Source organism: Bombina bombina, chromosome 4 (genome assembly GCF_027579735.1).
Source record: "Bombina bombina isolate aBomBom1 chromosome 4, aBomBom1.pri, whole genome shotgun sequence".
In the NCBI taxonomy this organism is placed as follows: Eukaryota; Metazoa; Chordata; class Amphibia; order Anura; family Bombinatoridae; genus Bombina; species Bombina bombina.
Genome location: NC_069502.1, coordinates 704,962,492 through 704,978,060, shown reverse-complemented (window position 1 = coordinate 704,978,060; position 15,569 = coordinate 704,962,492). Strand labels below are relative to the sequence as shown.

Sequence of the window (15,569 nt, the reverse complement as noted above, 5' to 3'; positions counted from 1 at the left end):
AAACAAACGCACCACTATTCCCATAGAGGATAGTTGTGCTTTCAAAGATCCTATGGATAAAAAATTAGAAGGTTTGCTTAAAAAGATGTTTGTTCAGCAGGGTTACCTTCTACAACCCATTTCATGCATTGTCCCTGTCACTACAGCCGCATATTTCTGGTTTGATGAACTGCTTAAGGTGCTCGATAGTGACTCTCCTCCTTATGAGGAGATTATGGACAGAATCAATGCTCTCAAATTGGCTAATTCTTTCACTCTAGACGCCTCTTTGCAATTGGCTAAGTTAGCGGCTAAGAACTCTGGGTTTGCTATTGTGGCGCGCAGAGCGCTTTGGTTGAAATCTTGGTCGGCTGATGCGTCTTCCAAGAACAAGCTACTAAACATTCCTTTCAAGGGGAAAACGCTGTTTGGTCCTGACTTGAAAGAGATTATCTCTGATATCACTGGGGGTAAGGGCCACGCCCTTCCTCAGGATCGGCCCTTCAAGGCAAAAAATAGACCTAATTTTCGTCCCTTTCGTAAAAACGGACCAGCCCAAGGTGCTACGTCCTCTAAGCAAGAGGGTAATACTTCTCAGGCCAAGCCAGCTTGGAGACCAATGCAAGGCTGGAACAAGGGAAAGCAGGCCAAGAAACCTGCCACTGCTACCAAGACAGCATGAAATATTGGCCCCCGATCCGGGACCGGATCTGGTGGGGGGCAGACTCTCTCTCTTCGCTCAGGCTTGGGCAAGAGATGTTCTGGATCCTTGGGCGCTAGAAATAGTCTCCCAGGGTTATCTTCTGGAATTCAAGGGACTTCCCCCAAGGGGGAGGTTCCACAAGTCGCAGTTGTCTTCAGACCACATAAGAAGACAGGCGTTCTTACATTGTGTAGAAGACCTGTTAAAAATGGGAGTGATTCATCCTGTTCCATTAAGAGAACAAGGGATGGGGTTCTACTCCAATCTGTTCATAGTTCCCAAAAAAGAGGGAACGTTCAGACCAATCCTAGATCTCAAGATCTTAAACAAATTTCTCAAGGTCCCATCGTTCAAGATGGAAACCATTCGAACTATCCTTCCTTCCATCCAGGAAGGTCAATTTATGACCACGGTGGATTTAAAGGATGCGTATCTACATATTCCTATCCACAAGGAACATCATCGGTTCCTAAGGTTTGCATTCCTGGACAAACATTACCAGTTCGTGGCGCTTCCTTTCGGATTAGCCACTGCTCCAAGGATTTTCACAAAGGTACTAGGGTCCCTTCTAGCGGTGCTAAGACCAAGGGGCATTGCAGTAGTACCTTACCTGGACGACATTCTGATTCAAGCGTCGTCCCTTCCTCAAGCAAAGGCTCACACGGACATTGTCCTGGCCTTTCTCAGATCTCACGGCTGGAAAGTGAACGTGGAAAAGAGTTCTCTATCCCCGTCAACAAGGGTTCCCTTCTTGGGAACAATTATAGACTCCTTAGAAATGAGGATCTTTCTAACAGAGGCCAGAAAAACAAAGCTTCTGGACTCTTGTCGGATACTTCATTCCGTTCCTCTTCCTTCCATAGCTCAGTGCATGGAAGTGATCGGGTTGATGGTGGCGGCGATGGACATAGTTCCTTTTGCGCGCATTCATCTAAGACCATTACAACTGTGCATGCTCAGTCAGTGGAATGGGGACTATACAGACTTGTCTCCGAAGATACAAGTAAATCAGAGGACCAGAGACTCACTCCGTTGGTGGCTGTCCCTGGACAATCTGTCTCAAGGGATGATGTTCCACAGACCAGAGTGGGTCATTGTCACGACCGACGCCAGTCTGATAGGCTGGGGCGCGGTCTGGGGATCCCTGAAAGCTCAGGGTCTTTGGTCTCGGGAAGAATCTCTTCTACCGATAAATATTCTGGAACTGAGAGCGATATTCAATGCGCTCCAGGCCTGGCCCCAGCTTGCGAGGACCAGGTTCATACGGTTTCAATCAGACAACATGACGACTGTTGCGTACATCAACCATCAGGGGGGAACAAGGAGTTCCCTAGCGATGGAAGAAGTAACCAAAATTATTCTTTGGGCGGAGTCTCACTCCTGCCACCTGTCTGCTATCCACATCCCAGGAGTGGAAAATTGGGAAGCGGATTTTCTGAGTCGTCAGACATTGCATCCGGGGGAGTGGGAACTCCATCCGGAAATCTTTGCCCGAGTCACTCACCTGTGGGGCATTCCAGACATGGATCTGATGGCCTCTCGTCAGAACTTCAAAGTTCCTTGCTACGGGGCCAGATCCAGGGATCCCAAGGCGGCTCTAGTGGATGCACTAGTAGCACCTTGGACCTTCAAACTAGCTTATGTGTTCCCGCCATTTCCTCTCATCCCCAGGCTGATAGCCAGGATCAAGCAGGAGAGGGCGTCGGTGATCTTGATAGCTCCTGCGTGGCCACGCAGGACTTGGTATGCAGATCTGGTGAATATGTCATCGGCTCCACCTTGGAAGCTACCTTTGAGACGAGACCTTCTTGTTCAGGGTCCGTTCGAACATCCGAATCTGGTTTCACTCCAGCTGACTGCTTGGAGATTGAACGCTTGATTTTATCGAAGCGAGGATTCTCAGATTCTGTGATCGATACTCTTGTTCAGGCCAGAAAGCCTGTGACTAGAAAGATTTACCACAAAATTTGGAAAAAATATATCTGTTGGTGTGAATCTAAAGGATTCCCTTGGGACAAGGTTAAGATTCCTAGGATTCTATCCTTCCTTCAAGAAGGATTGGAAAAAGGATTATCTGCAAGTTCCCTGAAGGGACAGATTTCTGCCTTGTCGGTATTACTTCACAAAAAGCTGGCAGCTGTGCCAGATGTTCAAGCCTTTGTTCAGGCTCTGGTTAGAATCAAGCCTGTTTACAAACCTTTGACTCCTCCTTGGAGTCTCAATTTAGTTCTTTCAGTTCTTCAGGGGGTTCCGTTTGAACCCTTACATTCCGTTGATATTAAGTTATTATCTTGGAAAGTTTTGTTTTTAGTTGCGATTTCTTCTGCTAGAAGAGTCTCAGAATTATCTGCTCTGCAGTGTTCTCCTCCTTATCTGGTGTTCCATGCAGATAAGGTGGTTTTACGTACTAAACCTGGTTTTCTTCCAAAAGTTGTTTCTAACAAAAACATTAACCAGGAGATTATCGTACCTTCTCTGTGTCCAAAACCAGTTTCAAAGAAGGAACGTTTGTTGCACAATTTGGATGTTGTTCGCGCTCTAAAATTCTATTTAGATGCTACAAAGGATTTTAGACAAACATCTTCCTTGTTTGTTGTTTATTCAGGTAAAAGGAGAGGTCAAAAAGCAACTTCTACCTCTCTCTCTTTTTGGATTAAAAGCATCATCAGATTGGCTTACGAGACTGCCGGACGGCAGCCTCCCGAAAGAATCACAGCTCATTCCACTAGGGCTGTGGCTTCCACATGGGCCTTCAAGAACGAGGCTTCTGTTGATCAGATATGTAGGGCAGCGACTTGGTCTTCACTGCACACTTTTACCAAATTTTACAAGTTTGATACTTTTGCTTCTTCTGAGGCTATTTTTGGGAGAAAGGTTTTGCAAGCCGTGGTGCCTTCCATTTAGGTGACCTGATTTGCTCCCTCCCTTCATCCGTGTCCTAAAGCTTTGGTATTGGTTCCCACAAGTAAGGATGACGCCGTGGACCGGACACACCTATGTTGGAGAAAACAGAATTTATGTTTAACTGATAAATTTCTTTCTCCAACGGTGTGTCCGGTCCACGGCCCGCCCTGGTTTTTTTAATCAGGTCTGATATTTTATTTTCTTTAACTACAGTCACCACGGTACCATATGATTTCTCCTATGCAAATATTCCTCCTTAACGTCGGTCGAATGACTGGGGTAGGCGGAGCCTAGGAGGGATCATGTGACCAGCTTTGCTGGGCTCTTTGCCATTTCCTGTTGGGGAAGAGAATATCCCACAAGTAAGGATGACGCCGTGGACCGGACACACCGTTGGAGAAAGAAATTTATCAGGTAAACATAAATTCTGTTTTTTTTTAGTAAACAACCCAAATTATTGATCTAGCTTTCTAATTTACTTTTATCATCAAATTTGCTTTATTCTTTTGTTATTCTTAGTTGAAAGTTAAACGTAGGTAAGCTCATATGCTAATTTCTAAGCGCTTGAAGGCCCCCTCTTATCTGAATGAATTTGACAGTTTTTCACAGCTAGAGGGCGTAAGTTCATGTGTTTCAGATTAGATAACATTGTGCTCACGCACGTGGAGTTATTTAAGAGTCAACACTATTTGCCTGAAATGCCAGTCTGTCAAAATATCTGAGATAAGGAGGCGGTTAGCAGAAGCTTAGATACAAGGTAATTACAGAGGTAAAAAGTTTATTAATATAACCGTGTTGGTTATACAAAACTGGGGAATGGGTAATAAGGGATTATCTATATTTTTAAACAATAACATTTTTGGTGTTTACTATCCCTTTTTTGGTGCGACACTTAACTCACGACTTGTAATATAAGGATTAAAAGTATAGGCCACTGTAGAAAAGTTCTGAACACATTAAGATGCTTTAGATAAAATATTTAACCATCCACTTTAAAAAAACAGATCCTGCATTATTGTTTGTTTGAGGTTGCTCTCCACTTGTAATCTAGCCCTTAGAGTGTGTAACGGGGGGTCGGCATCCCTTAAACCGTGCAGCCCCTAAAAAGTAATGTATTCCATTTATGTGCTGCTTTAGGCACAGGGAAATCTGCAGCCCCAAAACTTGTCAAATTCAACAATAGTAGCTTATGCATCCCCACTAGACAACTAGGGTTTGTCAGTTGATAATAAAATTAATTAATAAAACTTCTTTACAATTTACTTTATCTGATATTTCATTGTATGTGGCACAAATCCTTAAATGATTATATCTGTCATATGTAGATAAATATATACAGGCTAGAAACAGTAAATCACTTGTAATCTTAAAGGGACAGTCAAGTCCATAAAAAAACTTTCATGATTCAAATAGGGCATGCAATTTTAAACAATTTTCCAATTTACTTTTATCACCAATTTTGCTTTGTTTTCTTGGTATTTATTCTTAGTTGAAAGCTAAACCTAGGGGGTTCATGTGCTAATTTCTTAGACCTTGAAGGCCGTCTCTAATCTAAATGCATTTTGATAGTTTTTCACCACTAGAGGGCATTAGGTCATGTGTTTCATATAGATAACATTGAGCTCATGCACGTGAATTTACCATGGAGTCAGCTCTGATTGGCTAAAAATGAAGTCTTTCAAAAGAATTGAAATAAGGGGGCAGTCTGCAGAGGCTTAGATGCAAGGTAATTACAGAGGTAAAACGTGTATAATTATAACTGTGTTGGTTATGCAAAACTGGGGAATTGGTAATTAAGTGATTATCTATCTTTTAAAACAACAAAAATGTTGGTGTTGACTGTCCCCTTTAAGGCATCTAGTCAAACCAGAAGAGAGTGTGCAGGATGACAATTCTGAACAGATTACCAAATAGGCAATATATATTTATTGATTGTTTTGGTCTATTATAAGGATATTAAACCGCTTGCATTCGTGTAAACATTGTGCCTTTTCCCCACACTCCCTTGAGAGGCCAAAAAGCAAATTCCGTAACCTGCAAATTAATCTAAGTTGCTCATTTTTGCTTTTTTGGCTTCTCAAGGGAGTGTGGGTAAAACATAATGTTTACATAATAGCAGAAGGTGTTTAATGCCCCTTTAAGTAGTGTCTAATTCAGGTTTGATTCTTTTTAGTAGCTAAGTGCAATAAAGTTGTATTTATAGATGTTTTTAGCAGTTTCTTATTTTAGGTGTTCATGAAACGTCTAAACTATTAACAAATCTTAATCATTGGCTAGTTATTAAAGGGACAGTAAACATCTTGTAATTACAACTTTTTTTCTGCAGTCTTTTAATAAATTAGCATTTCATCAGTGTCTGGATTTTATTAGAACAGATCAACATCTTGTTTTTTAATGGTCAAACAACACCCACTAAGTCCATCAATATGGACTTGAGTCTGGATCCCCATTGTATTCACTTTAATAAGTTCATACGTATACATTTAACCTTCTAGATTGTATTAAATTGTGTACAAATAGCTCGTTTATCTTTATTTCAATATTTGAAATAGCTGCTTTTTCCAGTGGTATTTCCACCTATACAGAAAAAAAATCAATACTTAAGTATAGACTGTAGAAAAACTATGTAAACATAGCCACCAGAGGAAATTACACTCCCAGTTCTCTCTTAAGGGCCCTACAGGTCATTATTAAATAATGTTCACCAATCCTTGTATTTCCCTGGTGGAATGACTTAAACCACTTTTTACCGGAAAAGGGTGTTTCGCTAAGGGGCGTATACTGTATTTTCGTATGGGAAGGAGATGCAGACATTATAAAAGTGCAAAATAAAATTAGTATTTTAAAAATCTTACAAAATGAAAAATTAAACTATTCACACAAAAATAAGTAGAAAATGCAAAGCAAAGCAGCATAATGTGATTTATATTGGCTGCAGGATTTACTTTTTAAAGTGCGTCCCCTGCTCACTGCTAACTTTGCTCCACGGTGCGGTCTCCCTTTCACGCAAGCTCCATTACTTTCAAAAGGAGTCATCTCGCCACTCGCAGGGACTACACCTTTTTTTACGATAAGTCCATACTGCCCCTGTGAGGGTTGGCGCGAAAAACCACATCTGAAATTGCGAGGTTTAGATCATTGAGCCCTAAGTATTGGGCTTTGGTATATAGACAGAGGTAAGATAAGGATGCATTAGTAAGAAAATAAGGAGATCTGATTTACCTGCAAGCTCAGCCCATTTAAGAGCAAAACCAGCCTTTTTATTTACAAAATAAACCTAAAGGAACAATTTTTCATACAACAGTTTTTTATCAATATACCTTCATAGTTTGATTTTTGTGCCTTGGAGATTTACTAGCTAGTTACATTCAGTAGAATATGCTTTCCTAGCTCCTGACAACATAAGGATTATTTTGACACTACCGTTCTACCGTCTATAACAATTGAGCAGTTATGTACATGGCCCTGGTATACCCGCCACCAGCTATGCAGTGTTCTAGTTCTATAATGGGTGTAAGAAATGCGTTAACTTTTTTTTTTTTATATAGATATTCCGTTAAAATGATTGGGGTCTTTTTCTCTATATTTTGTACAAGTCCTAGGGTGCTATATTGTGCACTTATATTTCATGTCTGCTTTGTTATTCTATATAAAAGTGTATACCCCACTTTACGAGTTTAAACCACTATTGCACTGACTAGCTTGCACAGCGTAGGATCCATGCTATGTGCTTTGTTATTCTATATAAAAGTGTATACCCCACTATTGCACTGATTAGCTTGCACGGTGTAGGATCCATGCTATCTGCTTTGTTATTCTATATAAAAGTGTATACCCCACTTTACGAGTTTAAACCACTATTGCACTGACTAGCTTGCACAGCGTAGGATCCATGCTATGTGCTTTGTTATTCTATATAAAAGTGTATACCCCACTATTGCACTGATTAGCTTGCACGGTGTAGGATCCATGCTATCTGCTTTGTTATTTTATATAAAAGTGTATACCCCACTTTACGAGTTTAAACCACTATTGCACTGACTAGCTTGCACAGCGTAGGATCCATGCTATGTGCTTTGTTATTCTATATAAAAGTGTATACCCCACTATTGCACTGATTAGCTTGCACTGTGTAGGATCCATGCTATCTGCTTTGTTATTCAATATAAAAGTGTATACGCCACTTTACGAGTTTAAACCACTATTGCACTGACTAGCTTGCACAGCGTAGGATCTATGCTATGTGCTTTGTTATTCTATATAAAACTGTATACCCCACTATTGCACTGACTAGCTTGCACAGCGTAGGATCCGAAATGTGCTTTGTACAGTCTTTGAGTATTGTAAATAGGAATGTTCCTGTCGTCTAACATTACGTATCATTTTGTATATCACTAACAGCTCGCCAGTTTTCTCAAACCATTGGACATTATGTTGGGACTACTGGCAGCAGCAGCGCATGATGTGGACCACCCAGGGGTTAATCAGTCATTTCTGATTAAAACCAAACATCACCTTGCCAGCCTCTATCAGGTGAGCAATAAGACAATATATTATTGAGTTTTAGTTTCCGGTAGAACAGAGGTAATTCGTTTTAATAATTATTTATTTATTTAAAGGGACATGAAAACCCATTATTTTCTTTTATGATTCAAACAGCATAGAATAAAAAAAAAATCTAATTTACTTCTGTTAACAAGCAGACTTAGTTCTTCTATACTTTGTTCAAGAGAATACCTAGGTAGGTTATGTTTCTGGAAAAATATATGGCAGAATCTTTGCAAGAATGATTTTTACTATATAGCACTGGCAGCAGTGCTATATAGTACCCCCAAGTAATGCATGCTCCTGAGCCTACCTACCTGAATTTCAACAAAAGATTCCAAGATAACGTAGTAATTTTGGTAAGATAAGTATGTTGGAAAGTCTTTTAAATTAGTACTCTCCATCTGAATCATGAGGTAAAAATAGGTTTTAGGTTTTTTTTTTTTCATTTGCTTTAGTTATCACAGAATAAATATATTTTATAGTTAATGTTCTAGGTTATTCCTCAAATTCCATTTAAAAAAGCTAATGGTATTAGACATGGCTGCCTCTTATTGCGCTTCCTTTTTGTGTTAGACGGTGGGCTGAAGCCTCTCCCCCCAATTTACATGAGATCTCTGTTGTCAAAAAAAAAGCTTAGCAACACTTTTTTTCTACAAAATGTACCCATGTGATCATTTTGAGATTTACCTCTTTGTTTTAATTGTAAAGCAAATTATTAAAGGGACATACAACCCAAAAATTGTATTTCATGATTCAGATAGAGGCCTCTAGTTATGAAGGTCTGGCGGACCTGATCCGACACTGCGGATCAGGTCCGCCAGACCTCGCTGAATACGGCGAGCAATACGCTCTCCGTATTCAGCATTGCACCAGCAACTCACAAGAGCTGCTGGTGCAACGCCGCCCCCTGCAGACTCGCGGCCAATAGGCCGCCAGCAGGGGGGTGTCAATCAACCCGATCGTACTCGATCGGGTTGATTTCCGGCGATGACTGTCCGCCTGCTCAGAGCAGGCGGACAGATTATGGAGCAGTGGTCTTTGTGACCGCTGCTTTATAACTGCTGTTTCTGGCGATTCTGATGACTCGCCAGAAACACGGGGCATCAAGCTCCTTTCGGAGCTTGATACATGTGCCCCAGAGTATGCAATTTTAAACAACTTTCTAAATTTCTTCATTGCCTTGGTGACTTTTGTTAAAAAAAAAAACCTCAGGACCGTTCACATGTTATCCATTTGCTAGAACACTAGATGGCAGCACTATTTCCTGTCATGTAGTGCTCCAGACACCTCCCTAATTATCTCTTCAACAAAGAATACCATGGGAACAAGGCAAATTTGATAATAGAAGTAAACTGGAAACTTTTTTTTAAATAGTTTTCTCTGTCGGAATGACAAAAGAAAATGTTTGTGTTTCATTTCCCTTTAAGCTCTATGTGATTTGCACTGCTTTGTATTTTCACATTTGTACATTTCTGTTTAAAAAAAGAAAAAAAAATGGTTTTACAGCATTAAAGGGACATAAAACCCACATTTTTTCTTTAATGATTCAGATAGAGAATACAATTTTAAAGAAATGTTTAATTTACTTCTATTATCTAATTTGTTTTATTCTCTTGGTATCATTTGTTGAAGGAGCAGCAATGCACTACTGGTTTCTAACTGAACACATGGGTGAGCCAATGAAAATCGGTATTTATATTCAGTGACCAATCAGCAGCTAGAACCAAGGTTCTTTGCTGCTCATGAGCTTTCCTAGATAAACCTTTCAGCAAAGGATAACAAGAGAAGGAAGCAAATTAAATAATAGAAGTAAATTAGAAAGTTGTTTAAATTTGTATTCTCTATCTGAATCATGAAAGAAAAATGTTGTGTTTCATGTCCCTTTAAGATGCATATTATTACCATCCCTATTGCTTGGACATGCATATAATACAGTTTTATCTTGTACATAATTAGTATATGTTGTCATGTTATGTCTAAAATACAACTATGGATAATTATGTTTTTAAAAGGACAAAGTCAAAATTAAACTTACGTTGTTTGGACAGAGTTTTCCAGTTTTCTCCTATTAACAGTTTTGCTTAGTTCTCCTGGTATCCTTTGTTAAAGAGTAATCTTAGATGAGTTTAGAAGCATGCATGGTTTCTTAAGCCATCTGGCAGCAGTGCTTGCAACATGTTTAGTAGCAATGTTATACATAATTACAAATACTGCTGCCATAGACTGCTAAAGACAAGTGCACGCTCCTATCAGCCTACCTAGGCTTAGTGTTCAACAAAGAATTCCAAAAGAACAAAGCTAATTTGATAATAGAAGACATTTGGAAAGTTGCTTAAATTGCATGCTCTATCTGAATTATGAAACTCACATTTTTACTTTACTGTCCCTTTAATAAAAAAGTAGCAAGTGAGGCTTGCATTTAAAAATATGTTGATTTACTTAACCTCAGAGGTCATTGCATAATTATGACTCACAAATGGTGTTCTCGGAAAACAAATATGTATATTACAACATCTTCTTTGCTTCCCTCAACAGAACACATCTGTCCTGGAGAATCACCACTGGCGGTCCACAGTAGGCATGCTCCGAGAATCAAGGCTATTTGCACATCTGTCAAAGGAAATTACGTAAGTTGTGTGGGACAGCATTACATGATCCTTGTTCCTGTGCTCTGTGCTCAACTTTAAATTCAAGAGAGAATATTCTATTCCAAGCATGATGATTAAAGGAATATTTCATTAAAGGGACAGTTAACTGTAAAATTGTTTTTCCTTAAATGTGTTCCCCATGACTTCTGATACCAGCTGCAGCGTATAAAATGTATAGGAAATTGATAATTTATGCTTCTTTTTGTCAAAATAAATAGCTGCATTTGCCCTTTGAAACCACAGCCCATCAAAATAGGCTAAGCTTGCAGACAGATCAGATATTGTTATATTATCACTCAAATGCTTCCCTTTATTATATCTGTCTCTGTACAATACTTCAAAAGAACCATTGAAAATTAACATTTTGGGACTTTATCCCTTCCACCTCCCACTGTGAGTGTAATTTCTTCTGTTGTCTATGTTTACATAGTTTGTCAATAGCCTATACCTAGATATATAAACTTTCAGTAGGTAGGGATACTACAGGCTAAATCTGCTATTTAAAATGCCAATATAAAGGCTAAGGAGCTATTTGTAAACAATTTAATACACTCCAGCAGGTAAAATGAATCATTGGAAACAAATTAAAGGGGAGAACATTTTTGGGTAAATGGTCCCTTTAATGTCAGGCCTTAATTTATAAATTAAAACTAAGGAATGAACCAAACAGTCCGGTGCTACCCCACTATATATAATATAAAAGAAGAAACTCCCATAGACAGGAGAGAACAAAAGAGGTAGGGGCTTCAGCCAGGAAACAGGGGGGTGTTTGATGATTGTTTCATGGTAGGGGGACGTGTGCGGTTTTATGTGTAGTCACTATTAAAGGTTATGTTTTAGCCTAAATTACGATAACTATTAGGGTTGAGTTCTGTAAACCCCTATCTCTTTTGTTCTCTCCTGTCTATGGGAGGGTTTTTTGCTATTAGTTATTACATTTACCGAATAATATACTATTGTAGTGCTACACTTTTCTTCTAACTGGTCAAAATGTTCTGAGCATTTACAAAATAATTCTCCCTCGGTAACATGTACAATAAGTAAATCACAGCAGGAATTGTATCACACCATTATTTGGTTACCAACTCCAGCTGTTACAGATAGTTTAACCACTAGGAAAGAAAAATAATAGAATTAACCAGAAACTGAAAAAATTTTTTAATGTGATTGCAGTACTTTATTATATCTTATGTGTGAATTTTATGACTGAACTATTGTTTGTATATAATTATGTGTTTAACTCCTGCAAAAGTTTCAGAGCAGCAGTGCACTACTGGGAGCTAGCTAAACACATCGACTGAGACAATGACAAGAGGCATGTATTTATAGCAACCAATCAGCAGCTAGCTCTCAGTTGTGCATGTCATGCTCATAACATGAACCTCAAAAGTTTAATTTCGACTTTTATGTTCTTTTAAATGTTAACAAACAAAACCATCAAGTAACAATATCAATATAGCTTCATATAAACAAAATGTAAAAAGTTGCTTCAAAATTAGGTGGAAATAAGATCAGATAAATAATTAATCCAAGTAATTGGAAGATTGTTTTGCCATGATACTTGTAGCTGTCAGAAAGCTGTTAGAACTGTAGACACACAAATCCCAGTGATACAATATGAGCAATTGAATTGTACCCACTTCTTTTCAGTTAAAGGGATAGAAAGGTCAAAATGTAATCATGAGATTTTGTGATTTTTAGGCAGGATATTGAACAGCAATTGGGCTCCTTAATCCTGTCAACAGACATCAATCGACAGAATGAATTTCTGAATCGTTTTAAAGATCACCTCAACAACAAAGATCTCAGCTTGGAAGATGCAGAGCACAGACATTTTATGTTGCAGGTGAGATCCATCAGTACAATACTTAGGTATACATATACACAGTGTTATCTCGGGTATTCCTCAGTGGTAGACAGCAGCAAGACAGATAAGTCTTAAAGCAGACGTAGACAGGCAAGGTATGTTAATGGCCAGACAGTAGGTTTTAGGCTAAACTCACAGAGGAATAGATGGATGCAAGGCCAGAATCAGTATATATGCAGTTGTGATTATATAAGGTCTAACAGGGATCAAAACTAAATACAACGCTAAAGATCACCAGGTCTACCCTGGTCAGGACTGTGAATAATGACATACAAATCACACATAGCAAAGCCGCTGTCAGAGAACAAGTCAAGCTTTGCAGGAAATGTACAGTACATAAAGCTTTAGGCCTAATGGCTACCATGTGTGGTATAGATAAAACTAGACAGTAGGTTGGGTACACCATGAAAATGGCCATTCGGTGCAGATAAAGTATGTTATGGTCAGCAGACCGTGTAAGATAATGAGCAGCATGTTAAAGGGACACTAAACCCACATTTTTTTCTTTCATTTTTCAGATAGAGCATGCAATTTTAAGCAACTTTCCAATTTACTCCTATTATCAATTTTTATTTGTTCTCTTGCTATCTTTATTTAAAAAGCAGGAATGTAAAGCTCAGGAGCCAGCACATTTTTCTCCAACATAGGTGTGTCCGGTCCACGGCGTCATCCTTACTTGTGGGATATTCTCTTCCCCAACAGGAAATGGCAAAGAGCCCAGCAAAGCTGGTCACATGATCCCTCCTAGGCTCCGCCTACCCCAGTCATTCTCTTTGCCGTTGTACAGGCAACATCTCCACGGAGATGGCTTAGAGTTTTTTAGTGTTTAACTGTAGTTTTTATTATTCAATCAAGAGTTTGTTATTTTAAAATAGTGCTGGTATGTACTATTTACTCAGAAACAGAAAAGAGATGAAGATTTCTGTTTGTATGAGGAAAATGATTTTAGCAACCGTTACTAAAATCCATGGCTGTTCCACACAGGACTGTTGAGAGGAATTAACTTCAGTTGGGGGAACAGTGAGCAGTCTCTTGCTGCTTGAGGTATGACACATTCTAACAAGACGATGTAATGCTGGAAGCTGTCATTTTCCCTATGGGATCCGGTAAGCCATGTTTATTAAGATTGTAAATAAGGGCTTCACAAGGGCTTATTAAGACTGTAGACTTTTTCTGGGCTAAATCGATTCATTATTAACACATATTTAGCCTTGAGGAATCATTTAATCTGGGTATTTTGATAAGATTATATCGGCAGGCACTTTTTTAGACACCTTTCTCTTTAGGGGCTTTCCCAAATCATAGGCAGAGCCTCATTTTCGCGCCGGTGTTGCGCACTTGTTTTTGAGAGGCATGACATGCAGTCGCATGTGTGAGGAGCTCTGATACACAGAAAAGACTTTCTGAAGGCGTCATTTGGCGTCATTTGGTATCGTATTCCCCTTTGGGCTTGGTTGGGTCTCAGCAAAGCAGACACCAGGGACTGTAAAGGGGTTAAAGTTAAAAACGGCTCCGGTTCCGTTATTTTAAGGGTTAAAGCTTCCAAATGGTGTGCAATACTTTTAAGGCTTTAAGACACTGTGGTGAAATTTTGGTGAATTTTGAACAATTCCTTCATATTTTTTCGCAATTGCAGTAATAAAGTGTGTTCAGTTTAAAATTTAAAGTGACAGTAACGGTTTTATTTTAAAACGTTTTTTGTACTTTGTTATCAAGTTTATGCCTGTTTAACATGTCTGAACTACCAGATAGACTGTGTTCTGAATGTGGGGAAGCCAGAGTTCCTTCTCATTTAAATAAATGTGATTTATGTGACAATGACAATGATGCCCAAGATGATTCCTCAAGTGAGGGGAGTAAGCATGGTACTGCATCATTCCCTCCTTCGTCTACACGAGTCTTGCCCACTCAGGAGGCCCCTAGTACATCTAGCGCGCCAATACTCCTTACTATGCAACAATTAACGGCTGTAATGGATAATTCTGTCAAAAACATTTTAGCCAAAATGCACACTTATCAGCGTAAGCGCGACTGCTCTGTTTTAGATACTGAAGAGCATGACGACGCTGATAATAATGGTTCTGAAGGGCCCCTAAACCAGTCTGATGGGGCCAGGGAGGTTTTGTCTGAGGGAGAAATTACTGATTCAGGGAACATTTCTCAACAAGCTGAACCTGATGTGATTACGTTTAAATTTAAGTTGGAACATCTCCGCATTCTGCTTAAGGAGGTATTATCCACTCTGGATGATTGTGACAAGTTGGTCATCCCAGAGAAACTATGTAAAATGGACAAGTTCCTAGAGGTCCCGGGGCTCCCAGAAGCTTTTCCTATACCCAAGCGGGTGGCGGACATTGTAAATAAAGAATGGGAAAGGCCCGGTATTCCTTTCGTCCCTCCCCCCATATTTAAAAAATTGTTTCCTATGGTCGACCCCAGAAAGGACTTATGGCAGACAGTCCCCAAGGTCGAGGGAGCGGTTTCCACTTTAAACAAACGCACCACTATACCCATAGAAGATAGTTGTGCTTTCAAAGATCCTATGGATAAAAAATTAGAAGGTTTACTTAAAAAGATGTTTGTTCAGCAGGGTTACCTTCTACAACCAATTTCATGCATTGTCCCTGTCGCTACAGCCGCGTGTTTCTGGTTCGATGAGCTGGTAAAGGCGGTCGATAGTGATTCTCCTCCTTATGAGGAGATTATGGACAGAATCAATGCTCTCAAATTGGCTAATTCTTTCACCCTAGACGCCACTTTGCAATTGGCTAGGTTAGCGGCTAAGAATTCTGGGTTTGCTATTGTGGCGCGCAGAGCGCTTTGGTTGAAATCTTGGTCAGCTGATGCGTCTTCCAAGAACAAGCTACTTAACATTCCTTTCAAGGGGAAAACGCTGTTTGGCCCTGACTTGAAAGAGATT

General features: G+C 39.5%; 1 protein-coding gene across 1 annotated transcript in view; it reads left to right on the top strand.

Moving 5' to 3' along the window:
• The window catches only part of PDE7B (phosphodiesterase 7B), a 237,875-nt gene that overhangs the window by 209,530 nt on the left and 12,776 nt on the right, over positions 1-15,569 (top strand). Inside the window, exons 7-9 of the mRNA XM_053710898.1 lie at positions 7,988-8,119; positions 10,670-10,761; positions 12,484-12,628. Of these exons, the coding sequence (XP_053566873.1) occupies positions 7,988-8,119; positions 10,670-10,761; positions 12,484-12,628 (369 nt within the window). The remainder of the gene's footprint in view (positions 1-7,987; positions 8,120-10,669; positions 10,762-12,483; positions 12,629-15,569) is intronic.